The 27,148-nt window shown below is 35.4% G+C and overlaps 1 protein-coding gene and 1 long non-coding RNA gene across 4 annotated transcripts in view; both read left to right on the forward strand.

Annotated features, from left to right (window-relative positions):
* UBE2K (ubiquitin conjugating enzyme E2 K) overlaps positions 1 to 26,804 on the forward strand; it is a 73,256-nt gene extending 46,452 nt beyond the window's left edge. For all 3 annotated transcript variants that reach the window (XM_060655215.3, XM_060655213.3, XM_060655216.3), the window contains 4 exons: positions 8,382 to 8,464; positions 19,511 to 19,610; positions 22,291 to 22,419; positions 22,754 to 26,804. In XM_060655215.3, coding sequence (XP_060511198.1) covers positions 8,382 to 8,464; positions 19,511 to 19,610; positions 22,291 to 22,419; positions 22,754 to 22,828 — 387 coding nt within the window. In that variant the 3' untranslated portion in view covers positions 22,829 to 26,804. The remainder of the gene's footprint in view (positions 1 to 8,381; positions 8,465 to 19,510; positions 19,611 to 22,290; positions 22,420 to 22,753) is intronic.
* On the forward strand, positions 3 to 7,325 carry LOC145715437 (uncharacterized). Its single transcript, XR_014137572.1, has 2 exons — positions 3 to 2,723; positions 3,058 to 7,325. It is a non-coding gene; the product is annotated as an uncharacterized LOC145715437 (long non-coding RNA).
* Positions 26,805 to 27,148: the final 344 nt, after the last annotated feature.

Here is a 27,148-nt window from a genome sequence, read left to right on the forward strand (position 1 = left end):
AAGCCTATTTTTTGTGCATGAACTTCTAAAATTTTTTTTTACCCATTTAATTTATATTTTGGTGCTTACTAAGATTACAGCTTTTTGAGTTGTATGTGTAAATTTAGTGTGGACAAGATTTCAGGTAATGGCAGATGGTTTGCTTCTGGAATTAGAATGGAAAGCAAGCTTACTCAGAGACAGCTAGTAATGGCTCTAGACAGGAATAGGAGTTTCATCTGACAATGGCTTAAATTCTAGGTCTGGAAAAATTGGCAGTGTTTCCAAATTTAGCGAACCCTTATACAAATTCTTACTTGCCTTGAAGAAGTATTTTTTTAGGGAAGAATATATTCTGAATTCATTCAGTAGTTATTTGAATACTGTGTGCCAGTATGGCAATAAATAAGACATACTGTCCTTCCTTTCATGGAGCTCACATTCTAGCAGGAAAATAAAATTACGAACAAACAATTGTAACTGGTGAATGTTAAAAGACGAAACAGCCTGGGTCATGTATAACAAGGGGAACTGAATTAAAACTTATTTTTTCACTAAACAGCTTCCTTTATTTTATTTAAAAATTTTTTTTAATGTTTATTTTTGAGAGAGAGAGAGACAGAGCGACAGAGAGACAGAGAGACAGAGCGTGAGTAGGGGAGGGGCAGAGAGAGAGGGAGACACAGAATCTGAAGCAGGCTCCAGGCTCTGAGTGTCAGCACAGAGCCCGATGTGGGACTTGAACTCACAAACTCTGCGAGATCATTACCTGAGCTGAAGTCAGATGCTTAACCAACTGAGCCACCCAGGTGCTCCTGAACAGCTTCCTTTTAATCTTTTGCTGTCATCACTTTAGTTAGGCATTCAACTTTATTACTTTTCCTGTTTTGCCTATTTAATCACCTTTCTATCTCTGCCACTCCTGTTCATTCTTTGCACTGCTGTAAATCTTCTTAAAGTGCAGTTTTGATGTTTCTTTTCTTTCTTTGTTAATAAAGTCTAAACTCCTTAGCTGGGCATTTAAAACCTTCTGCAGCTGGACCCCAATCATCATGTTCTGGAATTTATTCAACCTATTGGTTGTTCCTATTTAAGAAAAGACATGGTAATGGAAGTTCCAGGATGCGTTGGGGTCACCTACCGAGTTTGGAGCGTCTATTATTCTGTTGCTTATGTACATCTATTTTCTGATAACACCAGTTTGATTTTTTTTAATTGTCATAAAATACACATAAAATTTACCATTTTAACCATTTCTTTTTTTATGTCTTTTTTTTTTTTTTTTTTTTTTAAATGTTTGAGAGAGTGCAAGTGGGGGAGAGGCAAAGAGAGGGGACAGAGGATCCAAAGTAGGCTCTGTGTTGTCAGGCTTACAGCAGTGAGCCCATTGTGGGGCTCAAACTCATGAACTGTGAGATCATGAGCTAAACCAAAGTGGGAAAGTCAACTGGGCACCCCCCATTTTAACCATTTCTAAATGTAATTCAGTGGCATTAAATATAGTCACGTTGTTGTGCAGTCATCACTACCATCCATTTCCAGAACTTTCTCATCTTAATCTGTTAAACAGTAACTCCCTATTACTTACCCCATGCCCACAGCTCCATAGGCAATGTTCTACTTTTTCTGTATGAATTTGACTATGTGAGGTACCTCAATTAAGTGGAATCACACAATATTTTTCCTTTTGTATCTAATTTCACTTCATATAATGTCTTCAAGGTTCATCCATATTACATACAGCATGTATCAGAATTTCATTCCTTTTTAAGGTTAAATAGTATTCCATTCATATATGCTACGTTAAAAAAAATTTTTTTTAACATTCATTTATTTTTGAGAAAGAGAGAGAGACAGTGCAAGCAGGAGAGGGGCAGAGAGGGAGACACAGAATCCAAAGCAATCTCCAAGCTCTGACCTATTGGCTGAGAGCTCATGACCTGAGCTGATGTTGGATGCTTAACTGTCTGAACCACCCAGGTGCCCCTATATATGCCACTTTTTTAACCATCAAGGAAGGAACATTTTGGTTGTTTCTACCATTTAAGCCTGGTTGATTCTTTTTTCTTGCTTTTTTTTTTTTTCTAGTATAAAAGTAGTTTGCGCTTTTTGTAGAAATTTGAGAAAATTACATATTGAATTATTTTAAAAAACATTTTTCAATATTAGCACTTAGAGATGGCCACGATTAAGTTTTCATCTTATATCTGTGACTTAATTTTCATCCTCATCCTGGTTACCCTCCACTGGTTTCAATCTAGGTTGCAGTGTTATCATTGGAATGAATAGTCACTTGAGGATACTTTAAATTGTTGAATACCATAAATTTAACAGAAGATTTTATTTTTTACTTTTTTTTTTAAAGTTTATTTATTTATTTTGAGAGAGAGACAGCGTGAGTGGGAGAGGGGCAGAGAGAGAGGGAGAGGGAGAGAGAGAGGGGGAGAGAGAGAGAGAGACCGACCGACCGAGACCCAAGCAGGCTCCACGCTGCCAGTGCAGAGCCTGATGTGGGTCTCAGACTCCCAAAACCATGAGATCGTGACCTGCTGCCACTTAACTGACTGAGCCACCCATGTGCCCATAAACAGATGTTAAACGTTTAGTGATAAGGTTGCCCTCATAGCCTACAAAAACTTTTTAATGGAAACAAGGAGGAAGAAAGAAAAGACCTCAAAAGAGACTGCCCTCAACCACTATATTTTTTACCATTAAATAATGGCAGTGTGTGTTTCCGATTCTGTGTCTCCCTCTCTCTCTGTCCCTCCCCCGTTCATGCTCTGTCTCTCTCTGTCCCAAAAATAAAAAAATAAACGTTGAAAAAAAAAAAAAAAAGGGGCGCCTGGGTGGCGCAGTCGGTTAAGCGTCCGACTTCAGCCGGGTCGCGATCTCACGGTCCGTGAGTTCGAGCCCCGCGTCGGGCTCTGGGCTGATGGCTCGGAGCCTGGAGCCTGTTTCCGATTCTGTGTCTCCCTCTCTCTCTGTCCCTCCCCCGTTCATGCTCTGTCTCTCTCTGTCCCAAAAATAAAAAAATAAACGTTGAAAAAAAAAAAAATTAAAAAAAAAAAATAATGGCAGTGTGCCAAAAATTTTATATGCCTTTCCTGCGACAGTGTTTATAATAGTTCTAATAAATGAGGGAACTGAGGCCTAGAGGTTAAATAGAACGCAAATCCCATAAGGCCCAGTGTGCTCCACTTTTTTTTATCTTAATGAGGAAGGAGTGAGTCATAATCTCTAAAACAGTAAATATGACTCCACCAAGAACAAGAGCAATTCACTGAAGTTCAGATGTACTTCAGCCATTTAACTGGCTTTATGATTTATTTTAAGTAATCTCTGTGCCCAACGTGGGGATCAAACCACAATCCTGAGATCTAGAGTGGCGTGTTCCAAGTGAGCCAGCCAGTCATCCTTGGCTTAATTATTTTAGGCAAACTGTCTTAACTGCTGTGTGCCCCAGTTTCTTCATCTGTAAATCCTCCCTTGGGATTATAAAGATTAAAGGAATTAATCCATGTGAAAATTATTTCAATAATTCTATCAAACATTTTTTCACATATTTGATACATCTGACATCAAGATACACCTTTCAGTGGATGTGATGTCATAATTTAATTGGCAGAGTTTTTTTCTTAGGGTACATAATCTAATGGTGTATTAAATAATTCATGGTACCTGAGATTTAATGAAATAGTAGTACTTAACAACTGTGCCTACACAAAGTAAGCATTATGTAAATATTAGCATTAACCAGTGACTGCCACTCTAAAAGGCCCTTCTTGAAGCAGTCTGTTGGCTTCCCTCTGTGACATCATTTGAAAAGTCAGCATTGACACTTAAATTTCCTGTATAAATTGACATTCTCATTCATTGTTGGAGGGAATGTAAAATGTTGGAGTTGCTTTGGTACATAGTTTAGTCAAAATGGTTAATACAGGGTTAGCTTATTCTACTTTTAGGTATCTACCCAATAGAAGTGAAAACATCTGTCCACATAACTTGTACATAAATGTTCATACCAGCACTATACATAATGACCCAAAAGTGGAAATGACATAGATGTCCATCAACTGAATGGATACACAAAATGTGGTAGGTTCATGCCATGGGATATTATTTGTGTTATAAAAATAAGTACTGATAATGTGGTACAAGATAGATGCACTTTGTAAACATCATGCTACATGAAAGAAGCCAGACACAAAAGGCCACACATTGTATGATTTCATTTATATGAAACATTGGAAGAAGCAAATCCATAGAGACAAAAAACAGATAGGTGGTTGCTTAAGACGGAGAATATGTGAAGAATGGGGAGTGACTGCTGATGGTTACATAGTTTCTCTGTGAATATGCTAAAAACCATGGGGTTGTGCACTTGAAATGGATAAATTATGATCTCAGTGGAAGTGTTTATTTCCCTCTATAGTCTTATATAGCTCCAAAGTGATTGCGTAGCCCTGGCTCTGTTTCAGGCACTTGATATTTTATTTAATCATTGAAATCACTGTTTTATAAGTCCTTTTCTTATTAGCACAATGAAAAAAAGAGACTCATAATCTAAGAACAGAGTTCATGTTGCTGTTCAGACCACAACTGTCCTAATTCCAGCCATTGCATATTGGGGTACCTTCAAGATTTAGAAAAGTCTTCCTTCAATCATTCAAATGTGTTCCCTCTGGCTTCAACTAGTCAGTTGTAGTTATAATTTAGTATTATTTTAAATATGGTACTCATTTATGGCATTAAGCTTTCGCAGTAAATGTTAATGAACATATAAATGTGTTCTAGATATGTACCATATTGATTTGAATTTTTACTGATGGGTAAATATAACAAAGAATGGAGTTATATTTGTAAATTTCTGGCTGGATTATGTTCACATATGTTTAATATTGTGGGCTTATGCTTAATTTTAAGCCTCATGAGATAAAAGTATCAAAGGTAGCTGGCTAAATTCTCTTACTGTGCAGGTAAAATCGCCCAAGATTGAAACTTAGATTGAGGAGCGCCTGGTTGGCTCAGTCGGTTAAGCGGCCGACTTTGGCTCAGGTCATGATCTCGCAGTCCATGAGTTGGAGCCCCGCGTCGGGCTCTGTGCTGACAGCTCAGAGCCTGGAGCCTGTTTCAGATTCTGTGTCTCCCTCTCTCTGACCCTCCCCCGTTCATGCTTTGTCTCTCTCTGTCTCAAAAATAAATAAATGTTAAAAAAAAAAAAAAATTAAAAAATAAATAAAAAAAAGAAACTTAGATTGATAGCTTAATAGTGGTCACAGAGTATTTCTTATTTTTATTCTGCAATAAATTACTAACCTGAAGAGCAGAAAGTTTGCTTCTAGACGGAGGAGGTATATCTTTGAGTCAGCTGAATATAGTGTAAGAATTTTATTCAATGCATACAATCAGTGTTATTTCTGGAGTGAACTATAATGAAAAAACTCATTAAATTAGGAAAACTCTAGCTCAGTGATTTGTCCAATTATGTATTGGAGATTAGGTTGTGAATTTTCCTCTTTCGCCTTGGCATTATAAACATAGTTTTTATATGTGAAATTAAGTATAAATACCATTGCTAATAACCTTTTTTAAAAAAATTTTTTTAATGTTTATTTTTGAGGGAGAGACAGACCATGAGCAGGGAAGGGACAGAGAGAGACACAGAATCTGAAGCAGGTTCCAGGCTCTGAGCTCTCAGCACAGAGCCCAACATGGGGCTTGAACTCACAAGCCATGAGATCATGACCTGAGCCAAAGTTGAATGCTTAACTGACTGAGCCACCCAGGCTCCTCTCATTGCTAATAATTTTTAATGGGTCTGCCCACCTGCACAGGCATATTTAAAATAAAATAGTATTTTCTTTTGTACAATAAGTTAGTTAAAGTTGGTTTAATATTGTTTTGTGATCAGGGTCAAATATGACTAAAGTAGGTCATGGTAAGTGTCATTGTATTGTTACTTTTATACTTCATCCCCTCCAAGTTTTTTTGACATTTTTGTTGATATATAACAGAGATGTTAGCACTATGGGAGAAAGTGATGAATATAGTAGATCTGAATTGTGTGTACAGAATAATAGGACAAAATTCTGGACACCTGTGGATACCATTGGTGATAGTAAGGCTTGAGAAAGATAAAGACATGAAAAATCTGAGAAAGGAGGTAGTTGATAAAGAATAACAAAGAAGAGAGGAATAGGGGAGAAAGAGTGGTAAACCACAGAAAAAACTAGAACATTTATTTACATCTATACTAGTGGATAATCAGTGTCCTCTTGAAAAATTTTTTATTATATCATTTTTAAATTCAGAAGTATTTATTCTAACTGTAGATTATAGTACAAGTAAGAGTTTAATAATTTCCTTGATCTTGCATATATGCATGTTTGTCTTCGTATGTCTATAGAGATCATGGTTTGAAGATGACTCTTTAAAAAGCAAGATACCTTAGATCACTTGCCTACACCATAAACATTCTGACAACTTCAGCAGTAATTTAAAATTAATTTTCCAATCTTGTTGAAAAGATTGAACCAACTTTTGTTTTAAAGTCACAAAATGCTATAATGTCCTTGAGTTACGGAAATTATGGCATCTGGTTATTTTATATCTTTAAAACATATCTGATTCATTACTTAAGGCTCTTTAATGACTTCTCATTCCCTTCATGTAAGCCCGCTTTCTGAAACCAACCTTAGCCTATCTCTCATGTCATCTTAAAAATATATATATATATTCAGTTTCAGAAGTCTGGGTTACATGAAGGGAATGAGAAATCATTAAAGAGCCTTAAGTAGAGTAGTGAATCAGATATGTTTTAAAGGTTACTCTTGGGTTTCAATGTGGAGAATGGATTTGAGGAAGCAAAACTGAAGGTAGTAAAGTCATTAGACTGTTTAGTAACCAAAGTGTAGAATGATGGTCTTGTTTAATGAGATTGTGATTCTGTGGATGTCATCTTTGAAAGCAATAAAATTATTTTAAGAACAAAAAAAGGATCAGGGCATGGAAAGAGCCCCTCAGTTTTAGGTATTTTGTTGAAGTGCTTTTCCAGCATATAAGTTAATGAGTAATTAAGTGAGGAAGTAGTAACAGGTAGTATAGACAAATTGAATCACAAGGAGAAAAGTGGAAGCTATCTGTTTAGCTTCTTTCCATAAATAGCTTAGATTTGAAGCATATATTGATGAGTCAATTTTTGGAAAGTACTATAAGCTTGGCTTTTATAGTAATTAATCTATTAGGTGTAAAGGAGTTTTGACTCCGGTGACTATTGTAACCTGTTAGATATAATAACAATAATAGGTTCCCTCCCCTCCCCCCAATAACAATTGGTTCCCCCCCCCCCCCCCCCAAAAAAAAACCTCATAAGTAAGAGACGATGAACTACATTTCATTTCATGGTGATCTGTTAGAGATAGCATTTTCACTTTGTTGGTTTCTTACTCATCAGTGCTGAGACAAATAGGCAATTGGAGACTCAGAATCTGAAATGAGATTGTATAAGTGTGTGTGTTGTTCTATTGCTGGCTAGTTGTTTGATTTTGGATAAATTTTCTTTTTTTTTTTTTTTTTTTTTTTTTTTTTTTTTTTTTTTCATTTTATTTTTAAAAATTTTTAATGTTTATTTTTGAGAGAGAGAGAGTGTGAGTGGGGGAGGCTCAGAGACAAAAGGGAGACACAGAATCTGAAGTGGGCTCCAGGCTCTGAGCTGTCAGCACAGAGCCCAGCCTAGGGCTTGAACTCACGAATGGTAAGATCAGACCTGAGACAAAGTCAGATGCTCAACAGACTGAGCCATCCAGGCATCCCCTGGATAAATCTGTTAAACACTAAGCCTTAGTGTCTCCTCAGTGCCAGTATCTTCCAAATGTTTGTTGAATTATTTTTTTAAAAAGAAATTGAGGGAAAAAAAATGTTGCAAAATATTAGAAGCCATCTTACAGCTACTTACTACTTAAATGCTTCCAAGCACTGATTTTACTTACTTTGTCCTTCACACCTCTTCTGCATCCTACTTGACACTAAATAAATTGCCATTTACTATCTGTATTAATTTTGATTTTATATTACTTCATCTACCTAAGTGGATTTTAGTCTATGTTGTAGTTATTATAGCATGGAATATTATGCTAGGTAAATTATAAACACCTAATAATTGTTGGGTTTCTTTAGAGGCAGAACATTTATTAAAAGGTTTAAAAATAATGTATGTCAGTGACAACATTCAGCTTACTGAATGCTTTGTCTTCCACACCCCTCCCTTCAGGTAGGCAAAATGATGGTAATGTAAGTATGGACATTTTTTTTTAATATGAAGATTTCATTTTCCTGTAGTTCTATTTGAACTATATGTGTTTTATTTCTGTTACTTAAAAACTCAAGTGTGCTTTATATTCTAGGTCCGGTTTATCACTAAAATATGGCATCCTAATATTAGTTCCGTCACAGGGGCTATTTGTTTGGATATCCTGAAAGATCAATGGTAAGAGATTTTGAATTCACCTTCTCCCCTCTCTCATATGAATTCCAAACTATATTTAGAGTGTTACCTGTGTAATTGCCTCAGAACATAAGCATATATTATACTTTCTCCTATTTGGGCTGTAATTTTGAAACTTTATAAAGTCTCTTAAGTGCATAATCAAAAATGTGGTAGATTTGAGATCACAATCATTATTTAAATAGTGACTTATTAGGTAACGTTAGATACTAGCTCTTACATCTTGAAAAGCTTTGATTTCATTTATTTTGGTAAATTTAGTTCTTGCTATCTCTGAAAGATGTTTGTGAAAGACTAACATAATTAAATATTGAAGTAATCAGCTCTGACTTGGATGTAATATAGGCAACAAAAATATTGAAAGTTGTGTTAATTGGACAGAGTTAAGGTTCTCAGATTTGAAGAAAGGAGTGCCTTTGTAGGTGATATCTTCATTTGTATGGCACTTTATACTGCTTTCACATGTTTTGTCTGATCTGATTTTAGCACAGTGTTCTTACCCTTTAAATTCAAACCTAGCTCTGCCATTTACTGAACTGTCGTCCTGAGCAAATTACCTAGCTTTTGTGCCTTAGTTTCCTCATCTCACAAATAGGGTTAACACCTGCTTCATAAGGCTGTTAAAAGTATTACATGAATTGGTTTATGTAATTTTCTTAGAGTAGATCCTGGCATAGTCTAACAACATGGATGGAAAAAACTAAAACAAGTATAAAAAGACATTGGAGTGGGAGAAAACAGTAATAAGTTTATGTGTTTGATTTGTTAAGAAATGGAAAGAATAGAACCTGAACAGGATGAAACAGGAATGACAACATTTAGTGTTTGGATGATTTGGTTTATTTAGTAACTGGATAAACAGACAAGAGTTGTTGGTTTGGTTTGGTTTTTCTACTCTTTTTTTTTTTTTTTTTTCAATATTTGTTTATTTTTGAGAGAGAGACGAACAGACAGACACACCATGAGTGGGGGAGGGGTAAAGAGACAGGGAAACACAGAATCCGAAGCAGGCTCCAGGCTCTGTGCTGTCAGCACAGAGACTGATATGGGGCTTGAACCCATGAATGGTGAGATCATGACCTGAGCCGAAGTCAGATGCTTAACCGACTGAGCCACCCAGGTGCCCCTTGTTTTTCTATTCTAATAGCACATCTGGGTAAAGCCGCCTCCCTCAGATCATCTCTTGGGATCTAGTTTCTTGATATATATTCCATACTGTTAAACATTGAGTAGTGTGGAATAGACCTAATCTGTCCTTCTTTTAATTTGTAGCTTTTTGTAATTTATAGGACTCAGTATTTTTATCCATAAAGTTATCTGAAAGGCCCAGGCCCCTTATAATAGCTCAATCATTCAGTGGTACTAAGGAATGTTTGCAGACATTGTACTTTTTATTCACTTGGTTTCTGGGATATTAGGTCTTCTATTTCCCCCTTTCCTATGTCCACTCCCAGACTCCTTGACTCCTTAACTAGTTTCTCCCTTTTCTCCTGGAGCTTTGCACATGACAGTACTTGAAAGCTAAGTCTTTACCTATGCTCCTCTTCATCTATACTCACTTTCTTGGTATGCTTATCTGATTTTATAACTTCACTTTTTAAATACCAGCAACTCATAAATTTATCTTTCTTGAACTCCAGGCTCATATCCTGCTACCTGCTTAACATCTTTACTTGACTATGTATACAGTAGACATCTCAAACGTAAACATGTTGAAAACTGAACTGATAATCCCCTAACCCAAAACCTGGTTCACCCCATCTAAGTTATTGACAGCTACATCCTTGCATTTGCTCTGGCCAAAACGTCCTCATGATCCTTGGTTCTTGTTTCTCTGGTACCCTGTGTACCCTGTTTGCAAATTTTGTTGGTGAAACCACCAAAGTCTTATAAGCAGTTGCACTGCTACTAACTATCTGGCCCACATCACATTACTTCTTTCCTGGATGATTACAGTAGCCTGCCCCCCTGTTTGTAACTTTGCCCTACTCAGCAATTCTCAGCAGCTAGAATGATACACTCTCCTCCCTGTTCCCCCCGCCCCCCTTTTTAAAAACAAATAAAGCTCTAGACTGAAATTTTCCACCGACTTCCCTTTTTGCTCAGAGTTAAGCCAGCAGTACTACCACATCTGATTATCTCCCTATAGATAGTTGAAAGAAGATGGTGAATGTGTAGAGAGAGAACTTGAACTTTTGTACTGAAACACTTTGTGTCAACTATTCTCATTTCCTTAGGCAGGTGTGAAGTAGCTAAATTTAGTCTCATTTCATATCTATATAATTGAAATGTTAAAAAATAATATCAGATAAAATAGGTGAGATTGGATATACATGGATAATCCTACCTACCCTCTCCCCCCCACCCCCCCATTTATTGAGGTATAATTGGCAGTCAGTGGATATTCATGTTTAGGCTTCAGAGCTGGAATTTGGTAAAGAAAACTACAAGATAGTAATCTTCAGAAAAATAAATTGAGTAAACATTGAATAATTTGGGATAGGTGTGCTAGAAGACAGTTTGTTAGTCTTGGTCTTTTATTAGTATATATGGATGGCGATTTACCTTTAATATTTAACAACTTAATGTTATTATGGTTTATTTCTTAACTATACAATGTGTTGTATGAAGAAACTATTCTCTGGTGTTTTTCCACTGACACCTATTCTGAATATAGGGGATAGAAGAAAATAACTACACATAAAAATTGCACTCAGTGAAACTGCCCTTCCAAAAGCCATAAACAGGCATTAAGAGAATATTTAGATGACTGATAAGCAATACTCAGTGTCATTAGTCATCAGGGAAATGCAGATTAAAATTACAATTAGATACTACTACACACTTATAAATAGTTCTCTTGCATTGATGGTAGGCATATGGTTCAACCACTCAACCAGCAGTATCTACCAAAGCTAAACATACACCTTTGATATGGCATAGCAAATCCACTCCTAAGTCTATATCCAAGAGAAATAAGTGCATGTCCACCAAAAGACTTGTACAGGAATATTTATAGCACATTTAGTCACACCATAACAACCCCATATATCTATCTATCTAGACATATATATATATATATGTCTAGATAGATAGATAGATATATATGTCTATATAGACATATATATATATAGACACACAAATAACATGGATTATTCTCACAGGCATGTTGAGTGACAAAAGCCAGACGTAAAAGAGCATGTACTGTATAGCTTTTTATAAAATTTAAGATAAGCCAAAACTATGATAGAAATTAGGACAGTGGTAGGGGTAGATGAGGGTTGTGAAAGGGAGTTGCATGAGAAGGCTTTTTGGAGTGCTGGAAGTACTCTATATTTTGATCTAGGTGATGATTACATGGGTGTTGTATACATATATAAAAATTCATCTAGCTGTATAACTCTGCTTATTATATACTTTAATAAAAAATTAAAAGTTGCCATTTTTAAGTAGTTGTCAGTGTTTTAAATAAACATCGATTATGTTGATGGTCTTCTGGAAGACCCTTAATAGAAAATAACAGCCAACAATAGAGACAGTTCACATGGCTATTGTACATATTGAAGGCCTTACTCTGTATGCATGAATATATATTTTTTAATTTTATTTAATTTTTTAAATTTATATCCAAATCAGCATACATATAGTGCAACAATGACTTCAGGAGTAGATTCTTTAATGCCCCTTAACCCATTCCCCCTCCCACACCCCCTCCAGTAACCCTCTGTTTGTTCTCCATAATTAAGAGTCTCATGTTTTGTCCCCCCCGTTTTTATATTATTTTTGTTTCCCTTCCCGTATGTTCATCTGTTTTGTCTCTTAAAGTCCTCTTATAGTGAAGTCATATGATACTTGTCTTTCTCTAATTTCACTTAGCATAATACCCTCCAGTTCCATCCACCTAGTTGCAGATGGCAAGATTCCGTTCTTTTTGATTGCTGAGTAATAATCCATTATATGTGTGTATATGTGTGTGTATGTGTGTGTGTGTGTGTACAACCACACATACATATATATACATACAACCATATGTATGTATGTATATATATATATATATGTATGTATGTATAACCACATCTTCTTTATCCATTCATCCATCGATGGACATTTGGGCTCTTTCCATACTTTGGCTATTGTTGATAATGCTGCTATAAACATATGTCCCTGTATGCATGAATATTTAATTTGCCATCTTAACTGTGTTTCTGTGATGTGAGCAAAATTGATTTACTTAAGATAGATTTGTAAGGTATGTCAACCACTGATTATTAAAATTAGCTGACACAAGTTGAAATTTCATAATCCTGTTTACCTGTTAGGATTTGTTTTTTACATACTAAATCCTAAAAATCTCAATGCATTGTGTATTTAGTTAGTACTGTGTAAAACAATAAATGGAATGAAAGATTGTATGTTCAGTTGTATGCTTTTTTCACATTACTATGTTTAGATTTAAAATTTAGAGCAGTCAAAAAATTCATATATTTCTTTACACTATCAAAGATGTTATAATTTCTATAATACTTAGAGTCAGAAGACTAGGTTTTGTTTTGATAGTAATTTTATTACAACTAAATTAAAACAATGTCATTCTTTACCATTAATTTTCTTGTCTAGCTTTTTAAAACTTTACATTTAAAGTGGTTTTTTTCCTCTATCATTCATTTTTAAAAATTTTTTATTGGAGGGGTGCACGTGGGTGTCTTAGTCAGTTAAGCATCTGACTTCAGCTCAGGTCATAATCTCGCAGTCTGTGAGTTCAAGCCCCACATCAGGCTCTGTGCTGACAGCTCAGGGCCTAGAGCCCGCTTCAGAATCTGTGTCTTCTCTCTCTGTCTTTCACTCTCTGCCTCTCCCCCAGTCACACTCTGTTTCTCTCTCTCTCTCTCTCTCTCAAAAATAAATATTAAAATTTTTATTTTGTATTGAAGTATAGTTGACATACAGTATTAGTTTCAAGTGTCATTTATGTTTATTTTTAGCTAATTTTTTTTTTTAATTAAAAAAATTTTTTTTAAGTTTATTTATTTTGAGAGAGACAAATTGGCAAGTGGGAGAACGAGAGGGAGAGAGAGAATCCCAAGTAGGTACAGAGCCCAATGCAGGGCTCAAACCCACATAACTGTGAGATCATGACCTGAGCCAAAACCAAGAGTTGGTGCTCAACCGACTGAGCCACCCAGGCGCCCCTAGCTAATTAATTCTTAATGATTTATAAATACCTCCCCCAACATTTTATTAAGAAAAATTTCAAGCATACAGAAAACATAACGTTTTCTCTTTAAGATTGTTATGAATGAAGTCTTAAGATTTTTTTCTTCCATATTGAGAGCAAACTATCCCTTCTAACATGTTCACCTTTAGGTCCTTAGTTTCTGGTTTTGAAAGTGGTAATTTCAGAGGTCTATTATAGTAGTTTGTGTCTTCCCAATAAAGACAGTGGAAATAAAGGAAAAGTATTTTTAAGTATTTATATTAAGGACTTATGACTCTCAAAGAGAAGAGCTTCTCACTTTAAAAAATGTTTTTGAGGCTCCTACATGGCTCAGTCTTGAGGGTTCAACTCTTGATCTCAGCCCAGATCATGATCTCACGGTTTGTGAGATTGAGCCCTATGTCGGATAACAGCACAGAGCCTGCTTGGGATCCTCTATCTCCCTCTCTGCCCCTCCTCCCACACATTCTCTCTCTATCGCTCTCGCTCTCTCTCAAAAACAATGTTTTTATACTGTAAAATGCATATGACATAAAATTTACCGTCTTGGTGTTTTTAATTGACCTATAACATGGTAATCTTAGCTGTTTAAAATAAGTATACAGATGAGTATTATTAAGTATATTCACATTGTTGTGCTACTAGTCCCCAGTCCCCAGGTTGTTTTTTTTTTTTAATAAGACTTTATTTTTTTAGAGCAGTTCTAGGTTCACAGCAAAATTGAAAGAAAGGTATAGAAATTTCCCATATACTCCCTGCCCCCACACATGCATAGCCTCCCCCATTATCAACATCCTCCATCAGAATGGTACGTTTGTTATGGTTGATGAACCTACATTGACCTATCCCAATCATAGTTTATATTATGGTTCACTCTTAGTGTTGTCCATTCCGTGCATTTGAAGAAGTGTATGACATGTATCCATCATTGTGGTATACTGAGTACTTTCACTGTCCTAAAAATCCTCTGTGCTTTGACTCTTCATCCTTCTACCACACCCCCTCCCCACCCTTTCATGTTTTGAAACTGAAACTCTTCACCTCTACACTTATTTCCCATTCCTGTCTTGCTCCAGCCTATGGCAACCACCATTCTACTTCATGTCTCTGTGAATTTGGCTTTTCTAGGTACCTCATGAATCATAGTATTTGTCTTTTTATTCCTGGCTTCACTTATTAATTTAATGTCATCAGGATTCATCATGTTGTAGCATGGGTCTGATTTGTCTTTTTAAGGCTGAGTAATATTTCATTGTGTGTAGATAGATAGATAAAGATCACATTTTCTTCATTCATGGGTTGATGGAAATGAGTTACTCTCACCTTCTGGCTATTGTGAGTAATACTTGTTATGAACATGGGTATACTAGTATCTAAGTCTCTGCTTTCAGTTATTTTGGGTCTGTATCTAGAAGTGGATTTGTTAGATCATATGGTAATTCTGTGTTTAGGTGTTTTTTTTGTTTGTTTTGTTTTTTGAAGAACTGCTATAGTGTTTTTTGTAATTGTTGCTCCATTTTGCATTCCCACCAACTATGCCCAAGGATTCCAGTGACTCTACATCTTCACCAGCAATTGTTATTTTTCTGTTTTGTTTGAGAGTAGCCATCCTAATGGATGTGAAGTAGTGTCTCATTGTTTGGTTTCCTTAACAATTAGTGATGTTAAGCATCTTTTCATGTGCTTATAAGCTATTTTTATATCTTCTGTGGAGAAATGTTTGTCCAGGTCCTTATTTTTTGAGTTTTTGTTGTTAACAGCAATTCTTTATATATTCCAAACATTAACCCTTTATCAGATATGATTTGCAAATATTTTCTCTCATTCTGTGGGTTGCCTTTCACTCTATTGATTTTATCCTTTGCACAGGTTTTTCTGTCTATACAGTTAACTTGGATGTAGTTACACCAGTTTCTCCAGTTTTCCTATTGTTGCCTGTGCTTTTGATATCCCATCCAAGAAATTCAACCCCAATTGTGAAGCTTTCCCCCTATGTTTTCTTCTAAGTGTTGTATGGTTTTAGCTCTTATACTTAGTTCTTTGATCCTTTTTTTTTTTTAAGTTTTTTTAAATTTATTTTTGACAGAGAGCATGAGTGGGGGAGGGGCAGAGAGAGGGAGGGAGACACAGAGTTCTTTGATACATTTTGAATTAATTTTCATATATGGTGTAAAGCAAGGGCCCAAATTCATTCTTTTGAAAGTTCATCAAGTTTTTTTTTAACATTTATTTATTTTTGAGAGAGAGAAAGAGAAAACTTGCAAGAGTTGGGGTGGGGGCAGAGAGAGAGGGAGACAGAGGATCTGAAGCAGGAAGCTCTGTACTGACAGCAGAGAGCCCAACGTGGGGCTCGAACTCAAGAACCAGGAGATTGTGACTTGAGCTGAAGTCGGATGCTTAACCAAGCCACCCAGGCGCCCCAAGAGCTCATCAAGTTTTAAAGAAAAATGTTTATTGCCTTGAGATAAAAATATAAATCTATCTATGTAATGTTATTAAGGTTTTGCTAAGATTTGTGAGATTTTTAAGTTTATTTATTTATTTTGAGAGAGAGAGAGAGAGAGAGAGAGAGAGCGTGCAGGGTAGGGGCAGAGAGAGAGAATCCCAGGCAGGCTCTGCACTGTTAGTGTAGGGGCTGACATATGGGGCTCAGTCTCATGAACCATGAGATCATGACCTGAGCTGAGATCAAGAGTTGGATGCTTAATTGACTTAGCCACTCAGTTGCCCAATGATTTGTGAGATTTAGACGGCTTTTATTTTACATGTTTTCATTGTTTTTATTACAAGTTAAAATTATAGTGAGTTTAATAATTGTTTTAGTATGAAATATTCCTTTGAGTGAAGATTTATCTTTAATATTCAGATAACTTTCCTTGAAAGAAATAATTATATTAATTAAAAATTATGTAACTTAAGATTTTGTTTAATGTCACGGATTTTTTCACTGGTGTGCTTAAATAAGTTCAATGGAATATTAGAGTAGCCAGCTTAACTTTATATATCCTATTTCTGTGATAATTTGTATCTTTGTCTCTTCTGGATGATTTTCAGGTGATGGAGGTGAGCTTTATGCTGATACATGTAGGCAGCTTTTGATGTTCACGTACCTTTAGACATTCTCTTCAAAATTACCCAAATAGAGGGGCACATGGGTGGCTTAGTCAGTTAAGTGTCCAACTTTGGCTCAGGTCATGATCTCACAGGTTCATGAATTCAAGCCTCACATTGGCCTCTTCTGTCAGTGTGGAGCCCACTTCAGACCCTCTCTCCTTCTCTCTGCCTTTCCCCCACTTGTGCGTGCACACACTCAAAAATAAACATTAAAAAATTTAATTACCCAAATAGACAATGAAAGTAGTGTATTTTTTTTAATGTTCATTTACTTTGAGACAGAGTGTGTGAGCAGTGGAGGGGCAGAGAAAGGGGGAAAGAGAGAATCCCAAGCTGTCAGCACAAAACCTGACTTGGGGCTCAATCTCACCAACTGTCAGATGATGGATGACCTGAGCCGAAATCAAGAGTTGGACACTTAACTGACTGAACCACCCAGGTGCCCCAAAAGTAGTGTACTTCTAATTAAGAAAGATTTCACCTTGTCACAGTGATAACGGCAGGACAAGAATGAACATTTAAGCGCTAAATACCGATTTTTATGCTTTGATTCCTGTCTTAAAAGAATATCCATTCTAAAGATGGTATACCTGTTGGTTGAAAGTAACTTTTGTAAGCTCTTAGGAAGTATAGAACCTTATTATTATTTTTTTTTATGTTTATCTATTTTTGAGAGAGAGCACATGCAAGAGAGGGAGGGGCGGGAGGGGGGGAACAGAAGCAGGCTGTGCACTCTCAGTACAGAGCCCAGTGCGGGGCTCAGACTCAAAAGCCATGAGATCATGACCTGGGCCAAAGTCAGATGCTTAACTGATGAGCCACCCAGGTGCCCTGGAAGTTTAGAACCTTGGTTTAGAAAAACAATCTCCATTTTTCCAGCCCTGTTTCAGAATTAGAAATTTCCATTACATAACCATATATAGTGGTTTAAAAAGCTTTTAAAATCCTGTTCTCTTTAATGCTAGTTTAGCATTTCAGCTAACTTTTGTGTCATAACCAGTCTCTTCCTTTTCTGATTAAACTTCTCAAAAAGGTAGATTGAGAAATAAAAATTTTTATTCTGGTAGCATTTTTTTTTTTTAAATTTTTTTTTTTTTTTAACGTTTATTTATTTTTGGGACAGAGAGAGACAGAGCATGAACGGGGGGGGGGGGCAGAGAGAGAGGAAGACACAGAATCAGAAGCAGGCTCCAGGCTCTGAGCCATCAGCCCAGAGCCTGACGCGGGGCTTGAACTCACGGACCGTGAGATCGTGACCTGAGCTGAAGTCGGACGCTTAACCGACTGAGCCACCCAGGCGCCCCTCTGGTAGCATTTTTGATGATTCATTTGTGATGCAATTTTTCTCTCATATATAAAATACAGAACTACAGTTTTGATATTGATTTTATTATATTGGTTTAGAGTAGCCCTTCTCAATTAGCTCAGGCTGTAATCCCCTAAAACAGTATTTCTCAAACATTAGGTTGCATCTGAATCACTTGGAGTGGGGTGCCTGAGTGGCTCAATCAGGTGAGCATCTGACTCTTGATTTTGGTTCAGGTCATGATCCCAGAGTCGTGGGATTGAGCCCCATGTCAGGCTCTGCACTGAGCTTGGGATTCTCTCTCCTTCCCCCTTGCTTGTGTACTTGCTCTCTCTCTAAAATAAAAAAATAAAAGTTGTTTTAATTAAAAAAAAGTGTTTTAAGATGTTAACTAAAAAAACATCACTTGGGGTACTTGTTAATCCTACCCTGGCATTTCTGATTCAGGAAGTCTGGGATGAGGCTGAGAATTTTCATTTCTTACAAGTTTCCCAGGTGATGTTGACACTACTGGTTGGTGAAACTACTTTGTGGGATACAGTGCCTTAAGGCATCTATTGTTGGTTAAGGCCTCCATTATTGGTAATAAATTAACCTTTATTGTAATAGTCAAAGATGGTACCATTCTTGGGAAAATTGAGAAAATAGTCACTTGGTAATTTTCTCTGTTCCGTGGTTAAAATGAGGAACCCAGTTGAAAAAGATTGGATTAGAATGATCTAATTTGTGTGGTTAAAATGGGCTTATTATTTAATGCTCCTTCAACTTTTTAAATATTTCACTGTTGCATTTATTATATTTATGAATATTTCTATACTGGTCAGACAGCTTTTTTAACAGAAACACGAAGAATCCTTGCTGGTTATGTAGATACCATTTTTTTAAATAAATACTTGCTTAAAAAATACATTTAGAAGCATGAATTTAGTGGTGATATATTTTAAGTAAACTTGGTCTGTTTCAGAATGTTATGGAGTGCTTTTAGGCTTTCTTGAAAATAAGGGATATTTGCTTGATGGTATCTTACATGTTTTTGGAGTGGCATTGAAAGAAAGTTACTCATACTAGTTTATCACTTCATGTGTAGAGAAGTGGGTAGAAAATTAAGTCAGTGGATAAAGTTGACTAGAAGGATATTGCCAACAAAAAGAAAAGGAAGGCCAGTTCAGGACACTTTGAATTGTCTTAAGAAATAGACTCCATTCATTTTAAAGTCAAGAAGAAGAAAAATATGGTAGGTAGATATATAAATTTCTACAGTTTAGCTACATGATTAAGATAAAATCTAAATTATTTTTATCTCCAGTTTTTATATTTTATTCAGGAAACATCCACTTTGGTTTTTGTCATGCAGTGTGTTCTTAACTGGAATATTTTCCTGTTTGAATTTTAGGGCAGCAGCAATGACTCTCCGCACGGTATTATTGTCATTGCAAGCCCTGTTGGCAGCTGCAGAACCAGATGATCCACAAGATGCAGTAGTAGCAAATCAGGTAAGGTAGCTGCTTTTATAAGACCTTCTTATACTTACCTATAATTCTTTACTACCATAGTGGTTTGCAGTGTTAACACATGAGCATAGTTCCATTGAAACTAAATTTGGAAATGGTTTTCTTTCTTGTGGTAAGATAATTTTTTCAGATATAATAGTGAAAACTTAATTTACTGATTTTTAAAATACTAATTTAATTGGATATGTGATAGATGCTTTTTTTAAAAAACACATCAGTGGAAATTTTCAAACGCACAATGTGAAAAGAATTACACAGTGAACACCCATAGTCCTGCCTACATCTGGATTCTGTGATTATTTACTGTACATGCTTTATCATGTGTGTATCCATCTCTGTCCTTCAGTTTAGTGATGATCCCTCCCCTGATGATCATTTTAACCAGCTCTTGCTATAGCTGAAGTGGCATGGTAAATGTTACCAAGGATCTTAACAGAGGACAGTAAATTACAAGTAAATAATGTTTTATTGCCACACCCCTTTGTTTACTTTCCAGCCACAAAGTGGCAGAGTTGAACAGTTGGAACAAAGACGGTATGGTCTGAAAATTGAAATAATTATCTGGTCTTTAGAGAAAGTTTGCCAACCTCTAAGCCATTAGGATTTACTGAGCTTTTTTTTTTTTCCCATCTAAAAATTTTTCTTCTCTTGACTTGAGATACAACACTCTCTTCATCTTAGTAGTTGTAGTTGTTCCTTCTTAGTTTCTACAATTATTTCTCTTTTTCCTCCATCTTAAATATGGTTCCTTGGTTTTGACACTGTTCCTTTTATTTTCCATTATATATGGTAACTTTGGTGATCATATCCATACTGATACAATCACCTGTAAGTTGAGAAAATGTTTAGGCTTTGACCTCTCTCTGAGCCCAAGAGCCTATTCAGAAACAGGATAGCCCTATATGAATGTTTCACTGATACCTCAGCACAGTATTCCCAAAACTGAACCTAGAATCTTAAATCCTGTGAACTTTCTATCTTTATATTATACTATCATCAATTTAAATGTCCACATCACAGACTTGGAATTTCTTTCTGTCTCCTTTTCTTTTGTTGATTCCATTCCCAGTATCTCTTTCATCATACTTCTCTGATTTGCCTTAGTTCACATTTTTAAAAATGTCTCCATTCGACTGCTCTTATACCTGCCCCTTCTTCGGCCTCTTCCTTCCCCCATCTTCTACATTGATACCAGTTAGCTTTGTAAAGTACAAATCTTATTTTACTTTACTACTAAAAACCTATTGGAAGCTCTGCTATTACCTACTTGGTAAATCCAGATTCTTTAGTTTGCAGAGCTTTTCCATGATTTGAACTGTCTACAAACCCAGCTTATCTCATCTAAATTCTTACTGTTCCTTGGATTCCTTGCCTTTTCAAGATGGGATTCATTTATACTGGTTATTTCCCCCAATTTGTCATGTTTCCTCTGCCTGAGGAAACTTTCCTCTTAGTAAAACCTGTTCCTTTCCCTTGAAAAGCTGTTCACTCCTTGTTTAATGTATATCCTTGTTAATATGGTCTGTTGTTTGTCTCAGAGTGCTTAGAATTAGGGTTTTACGTGCTACATATATACACTGTTCATTCCCTCTGGGTAGTCAAAACCATAGCTTGAGTCTCAGCTTTGAGTTCCTATTGGAGATCTGAGCCTCAAAGCCTGAAGTTGGTCTAAGCACTTTCTTCTTGTTCCTAAAAGAGTTCAATAATTTGACTTATTCTCTTATTAAGAATTAACATGGTAGAAACTAGGTTTTTCATTTTAATATACAGTAGAAGCTTATCAGTCTTAAAATATTCAATACTTTTAAAAGAAATATTAAAATGAATTGAATAGTTATTTTAAATTTATACGTCACTTGTTAAGTAATGTTGGCCTCAGAGTATTTGAGAATAAATTTATCTCATTCCAATGAGAATGGGAAGTATTACATTTTAAAAGTACTTTATGGTACTTTTAAGAGATAAGTTCATAAACCTTTCAAAACATGCTGTAAATCAGGGCACCTGCCTGGCTTGTTCGGTGGAACATGCGACTCTTGACCTCATGGTTGTAAATTCGAGCCCCAAGTTGGGTGTAGAGATTACTTAAAAATAAAATCTTTTTTTTTTTCCTTTAAGTAGTTTCCATGCCCAACATGGGGCTTGAACTCAACCCCATGATCAAGAGTTCCATGCTCTCCAACTGACCCAGCCAGGTGTCCCCAAAATAAAATCTTTAAAAAAACAAACAAACAGGCATTGCACATGGCATATCCTTAAGTCACTGTATGCTAATACAGCTCTAGCAAAACAGTGAAGTCTAGTTGTATTCTGTCCTGAACTGTGGTTAGTACAAAGGTCAGTTACATTTATTAGTGAATGTCCACCTAGTTTTAGAAGCAAATAATTCTGTTTAGCTGTATAATGTTTGACACTTCACGTCCAACTTCAGCTCTGGTCATCATCTGGAGGTTCATGGGTTCAAGCTCCACATTGGGCTTACACTGGCAGTGCAGAGCTTGCTTGGGATTCTCTCTTTGCCCTTCCCCTGTTTGTGCATGTGCTCTCTCTCTCAAAGTAAATAAACTTCAAAAAAGAAAAGAAAAGAAACAAGTTCTTAGGCAATTAAGTATTGAATACTACTACTGTATTGTCATGTCATTTGATTTTTTTCTCCATATAGTACAAACAAAATCCTGAAATGTTCAAACAGACAGCTCGACTTTGGGCACATGTGTATGCTGGAGCACCAGTTTCTAGTCCAGAATACACCAAAAAAATAGAAAACTTATGTGCTATGGGCTTTGATAGGGTAAGTATATAAAAGCATACTTATTTTGATACATTTATTGACTTAAAATTATTGCTGCAAATCCTTGGCTGACAAAAGTGTTTCAAAGATACTCTCTAAATCTAGTTTTGATAAACTTTCTTCTGTTATTATAATCAGTGATTTTTCTTTTCCCTTTGCTAATTCCAGTCATTGGTTTAGGAGCTTTTTATGCACTACAAATGCCAGGCAACTTAAAAAAAAAAAAAAAGAAAACAAGGTGTGATTTCTCAATATAAAGATAGTGCATGATTCAGTATTTTAAAAATATTTTCTTGAGATTTGATTTTTTTGTGTCCCCTTTTCTTCTCTACAGAATGCAGTAATAGTGGCCTTGTCTTCAAAATCATGGGATGTAGAGACTGCAACAGAATTGCTTCTGAGTAACTGAGGCATAGAGAAAGAGCTGCTGATATAGTCAAGCTTGCCCTTTCTTGAGGAGCATCAACATCTGTTATTTTTAGGATTCTGCATAGATTTCTTTTAAACTGGCATTCTTGCCTAATGATGTTATCTAGGCACCATTGGAGACTGAAAAAAAAAATCCCTGCTCTGTAAATAAAGCTAATTAAACGTCTGTGTAAATTTAAAAAGGGGAAATACTTTAATTTTTTTCTTAATAGTGTAAAAATTCTTTGAGCTAAGCTGAAACCATGGAAAAAACATGCTACTTTAGTGTTTAGCAGTGTACCAAGACTAGCAAGAGTTTGCTTCAGGATTTCGTTGAATAATTAAGATAATATTTTGAGTGTGTCAGGGCCATTCAAATTGTTGGTGTTGCATCACAGCTACCTTAACTGTTTTTAACATGGATCCTCTGTGCCTGTGAATTTACTTGCATGCTTGTACTTGACTTCTTAGGATGGGTAGCTGAAAAGACCACCATTTTAAGCATTTGAGAATTCTTAAATATGAGATTTATCCAGAATTGAAGATGGTGACCTATTCAGAGCCTTTTTGTCCTTGTCCACAGACTGGGACACCATATCTATTTTTCCCCCTCTTACCACACACAGCTAATATTCTGATGGTAAATTTGTATTCTGTATTTGTTGGGGAAATAATGCCGAGGGGCATTACCCCTTGCTCCATTTTTAGGTCGTCCATTTGGAATGTTTTGTTACAATTCTCCACTCCTAAAACTTTCCTATGTGAGTAATAACGTAAAAATGGAGCTGCCAATTTTGTTCCTCTTGCAGAAACAGCAAATATTTGATGTTGCAGTATTCCCAAGATTTAATGAAAGAACCCAACTTAGTTTTTCAGTGAATTTGACATCTTTCTATTTTTAAACTGATGAAATTTTCTTTGAGCTCTTCCAAGGATGCAATCAACTATTTGCAGTTTTTTAGCCTAATTTTGGCTTTATAGAGATTGCTTTATCAGGTACTTTAAAAGTCACTCTTGCTTGCATTTACCCCTATTGACACATGAAAGCTGTGTGGTGTTTTACTGTACATACTTCACATACACATAGGAATAGAAGTGTGTTATAAATCTAGCTTTCTTTATGATGTTTCTGATAATATGAGAATTGAAAACTTTACCTTTTCTTGTACATAGTCAGACTTTCTATTCGTATTAAAGTTACATTTCATTCTAAGTTCAAAAGTTTGAAAATTATTAGTTTTGCAAGCTCAAACACTAATGTGACCATTTTATGAAGACTGAAATGGACTTATGCAGTCAGTTCTATACATAGAAACACAGTTCTTATTAAATTTTCAGGACCAATGCAAAATAACAAAAATGTAATGGAATGAGAATGAATTAAAGTAAGGCTGTATATTGAAAGTCATTTTATAAAAGGTTTGCTTTCTTCAAGTGTTATTTATCCTAAATTACAATCGTTAAGTGTTTGCAAAATAATTTTGAACCATAAATTCAGCATAATTTCATTTGACTTCTCAATAATCTTAGAAGCAATAAAAGAACCATTATTAAATATATTGTAATGTTAAAGATGTGAAGGTTCTTCCAAAAACTTGTAAGGCTTTCCTAATTAATAGTAAGCTCTTGTAGTTGATATTATTGCATACTAAACACAAGTTGGTATGTTTTTTTCCCCTATGTGTTTGCTTAAGTATAAATTCCTTTATACAATCACCTCCTTTAATTGTTATAGTTTAGTTACTTTCTAAGATGCCAAAGGAAATAAGATTTTTCTTTATTTATTTTAAATAGCTAAAACCTTGTACTTTATATTTTGAAGTAAGGTTGGGATTGTGTGAAAATGTGAACAGTTTTGTTCTACTGTTGGTTAGAATTAACTTTTTTTTTTTTTTTAAGTGGAGGGTGGCTTGGTAATACTTGGATTATTTTAAATATCAAACACATCTACCCAATTTACTATTTGCCTGTATTATCAGGGTATATTTAATTCTCCTGTGGTTAGACAAAAGAACGAACTCAGAGATTACTAAAGTCAAGCATTACATACTTAGCTCTTGGAGGCAGCTATACCTTTATACCTTGCCTTTGATTTTTATGCACATTAACCCCATCTACTCCTCTAACTACTCAGTGCCCAGGAAATTGAAAAGTACAATATTTGGTATGAGAGGTTCTCCATAATGCAGTTTTCACTTCAAAAATTTATTTACCTCATTTACATTAAATGTGATAATTCCTCTTTCTGATGTATTTCCCACTGCCCTTCTTCTTTTTTATTTCTCTACAGATAGATGTATTTCCCCAAACATAGAAATTAAGGCAATTGCTTTTTTTCCTTTGGTCTTACATGTTTGGGAAAAGGACACTGAAAGTGCAGGTCTAGGGGAAAGGTACCCTGGTAGAAATTATTTTTATAATTCTGTTTTTTGTGATTCGTCGGTTGTAAAGGCCTCAAAAATTATGGTTAAATATATATATATAAATTTATATATATATAAATTTATATATATATAAATTTATATATACATATATAAACTATGTACAAGAATATATATATATATTCTTGTACATAGTCAAGAATATTTATATATATAAAATAGTATCTCATTTAGAGCAGGCAGATTTGCTAGAGGTCACTGATAATCTAGTAGGCTTTTATTATAATTGGGTCTATTTCCTGGGTATGTGCCCGACTTTTAAAAGGACAAATACTTGTATAGTATTTCACTACAGATTACTGAATGAATGAATAGCAATTTGTCACCCAAATAAGTATACAGTAGATGGTTTATAAATATTTGAGGAACTTTGTACTAAATTAGATTCTGAGTTGGCTACCCAAAATATTTGGAATTGTGACTGTGGTTTACTTAAACACATAACACATAAAAGTATGTATATGTTTGGATTCTGAGTATTTTGCTTTTGAGGAGAGTAATCTATGAAATGAACGTAAGACTGACTTTTTTCTTTTTGGAAGTATTTCACATTTGTGATTGTTGGTGGCGCTTAAAACTATGCAAAAATAATTTTTTTAAAGTAACTCTAAGAAAGAATTGGCATTTAAAGTGGATATTGCTTATTTTATGCACTACAGAATACAACATATTGTGTTACTATTTAGGCTGCTTATTAATAAGTTTATCGATGTGAAAAAGCAGATCTTGGCTATAAGTGTATGCCTGATTTGAGCTTTTAAAACTCTGCAATAGGGGTATGATTATGATTCCACAATACAGGAAATTATAGGAATACAATAAAGCATTTTTATTGTTTTAAAGATTTAAGATGGATTCAGGCACGGAAGGGTTGGAGCCAGGTATACTTTCTTGTACAAAGATGGAATCAATGTTTGGATGTGAAAAAGGAAGCTGTCTGTTTACAGTTAATTTTATTTCATGGACTTTAGAAAATGATGTTGTATTAATCACTTTTTCTAGTTCAAGAAATTTCAATTCCAGGGTACAAACCATTGATTTAAAAAATTTGCATTTCCATTCCTTTAGTACCAGTTTAAAATAAATGCTTAACATCACCTGTTTGCTATCACTGGGGAAGAAGGCAATTTGAAGTACTTACTGATAAATGGCCTTTTTCTCAAATGTTACTTTTCTGCAGTGTCTAACACATAATGTCACATGTTCTGTTTGCACTGTTGCAATATGGATCAAAAATCTTGTGGCATAAGGATAGGGGAATGTTAGCATCTCCCTTGTCCTGTTTGTTCTGTTACTACTTTATTGGACTGATCTACCCTCATAAACCTGTGATCACCTAAATGTAAGTTGTGAATGTGTCACCTTTTGCTTGGTTATTTCAACCATGCTGCTATATATAATCAGGTGTGGCACAGTTTATCAGTTTGGTTCTAGGGGGTGAGTGAATACAAATCATTGCACTGTGCTGTTAAACGATCCTTGTGTGCTTGCTGTTACCTACTTTTTACAGGCATCATAATAAAAGCTAGACTATTTCTTTGGGGGGAAAGAGACTTATTTAATGTAATTTAAAGACTTTTCCAATAGAAAATGAAATACTATTGAAAATATCTATTTTTTAGCTTTCAGCAATTGATGGTGCTTTGTTGTGGTGTCTGCTGGAAGTCTACTGCCATTATAGGGATTCTCATTAACCTCACTGAGAAAGAACCTTGCTTGTTAGCTTCTCTAGATCTCTATTCTAAACAATCTGTTAGTGATGATAAATTCTGTAGGAGGGTCTATTCTGAGCCATTAACTTCCTGTAAGGGGAAAATGGGTGGGTTAACCAGAAAGACCATTGAAACAGGGTGGGTTATGGGTGGAGGGTCGGGTATTTG

The sequence above is a fragment of the Panthera onca genome, chromosome B1 (assembly GCF_046562875.1).
Source record: "Panthera onca isolate mPanOnc1 chromosome B1, mPanOnc1 haplotype 2, whole genome shotgun sequence".
Taxonomy (NCBI): Eukaryota; Metazoa; Chordata; class Mammalia; order Carnivora; family Felidae; genus Panthera; species Panthera onca.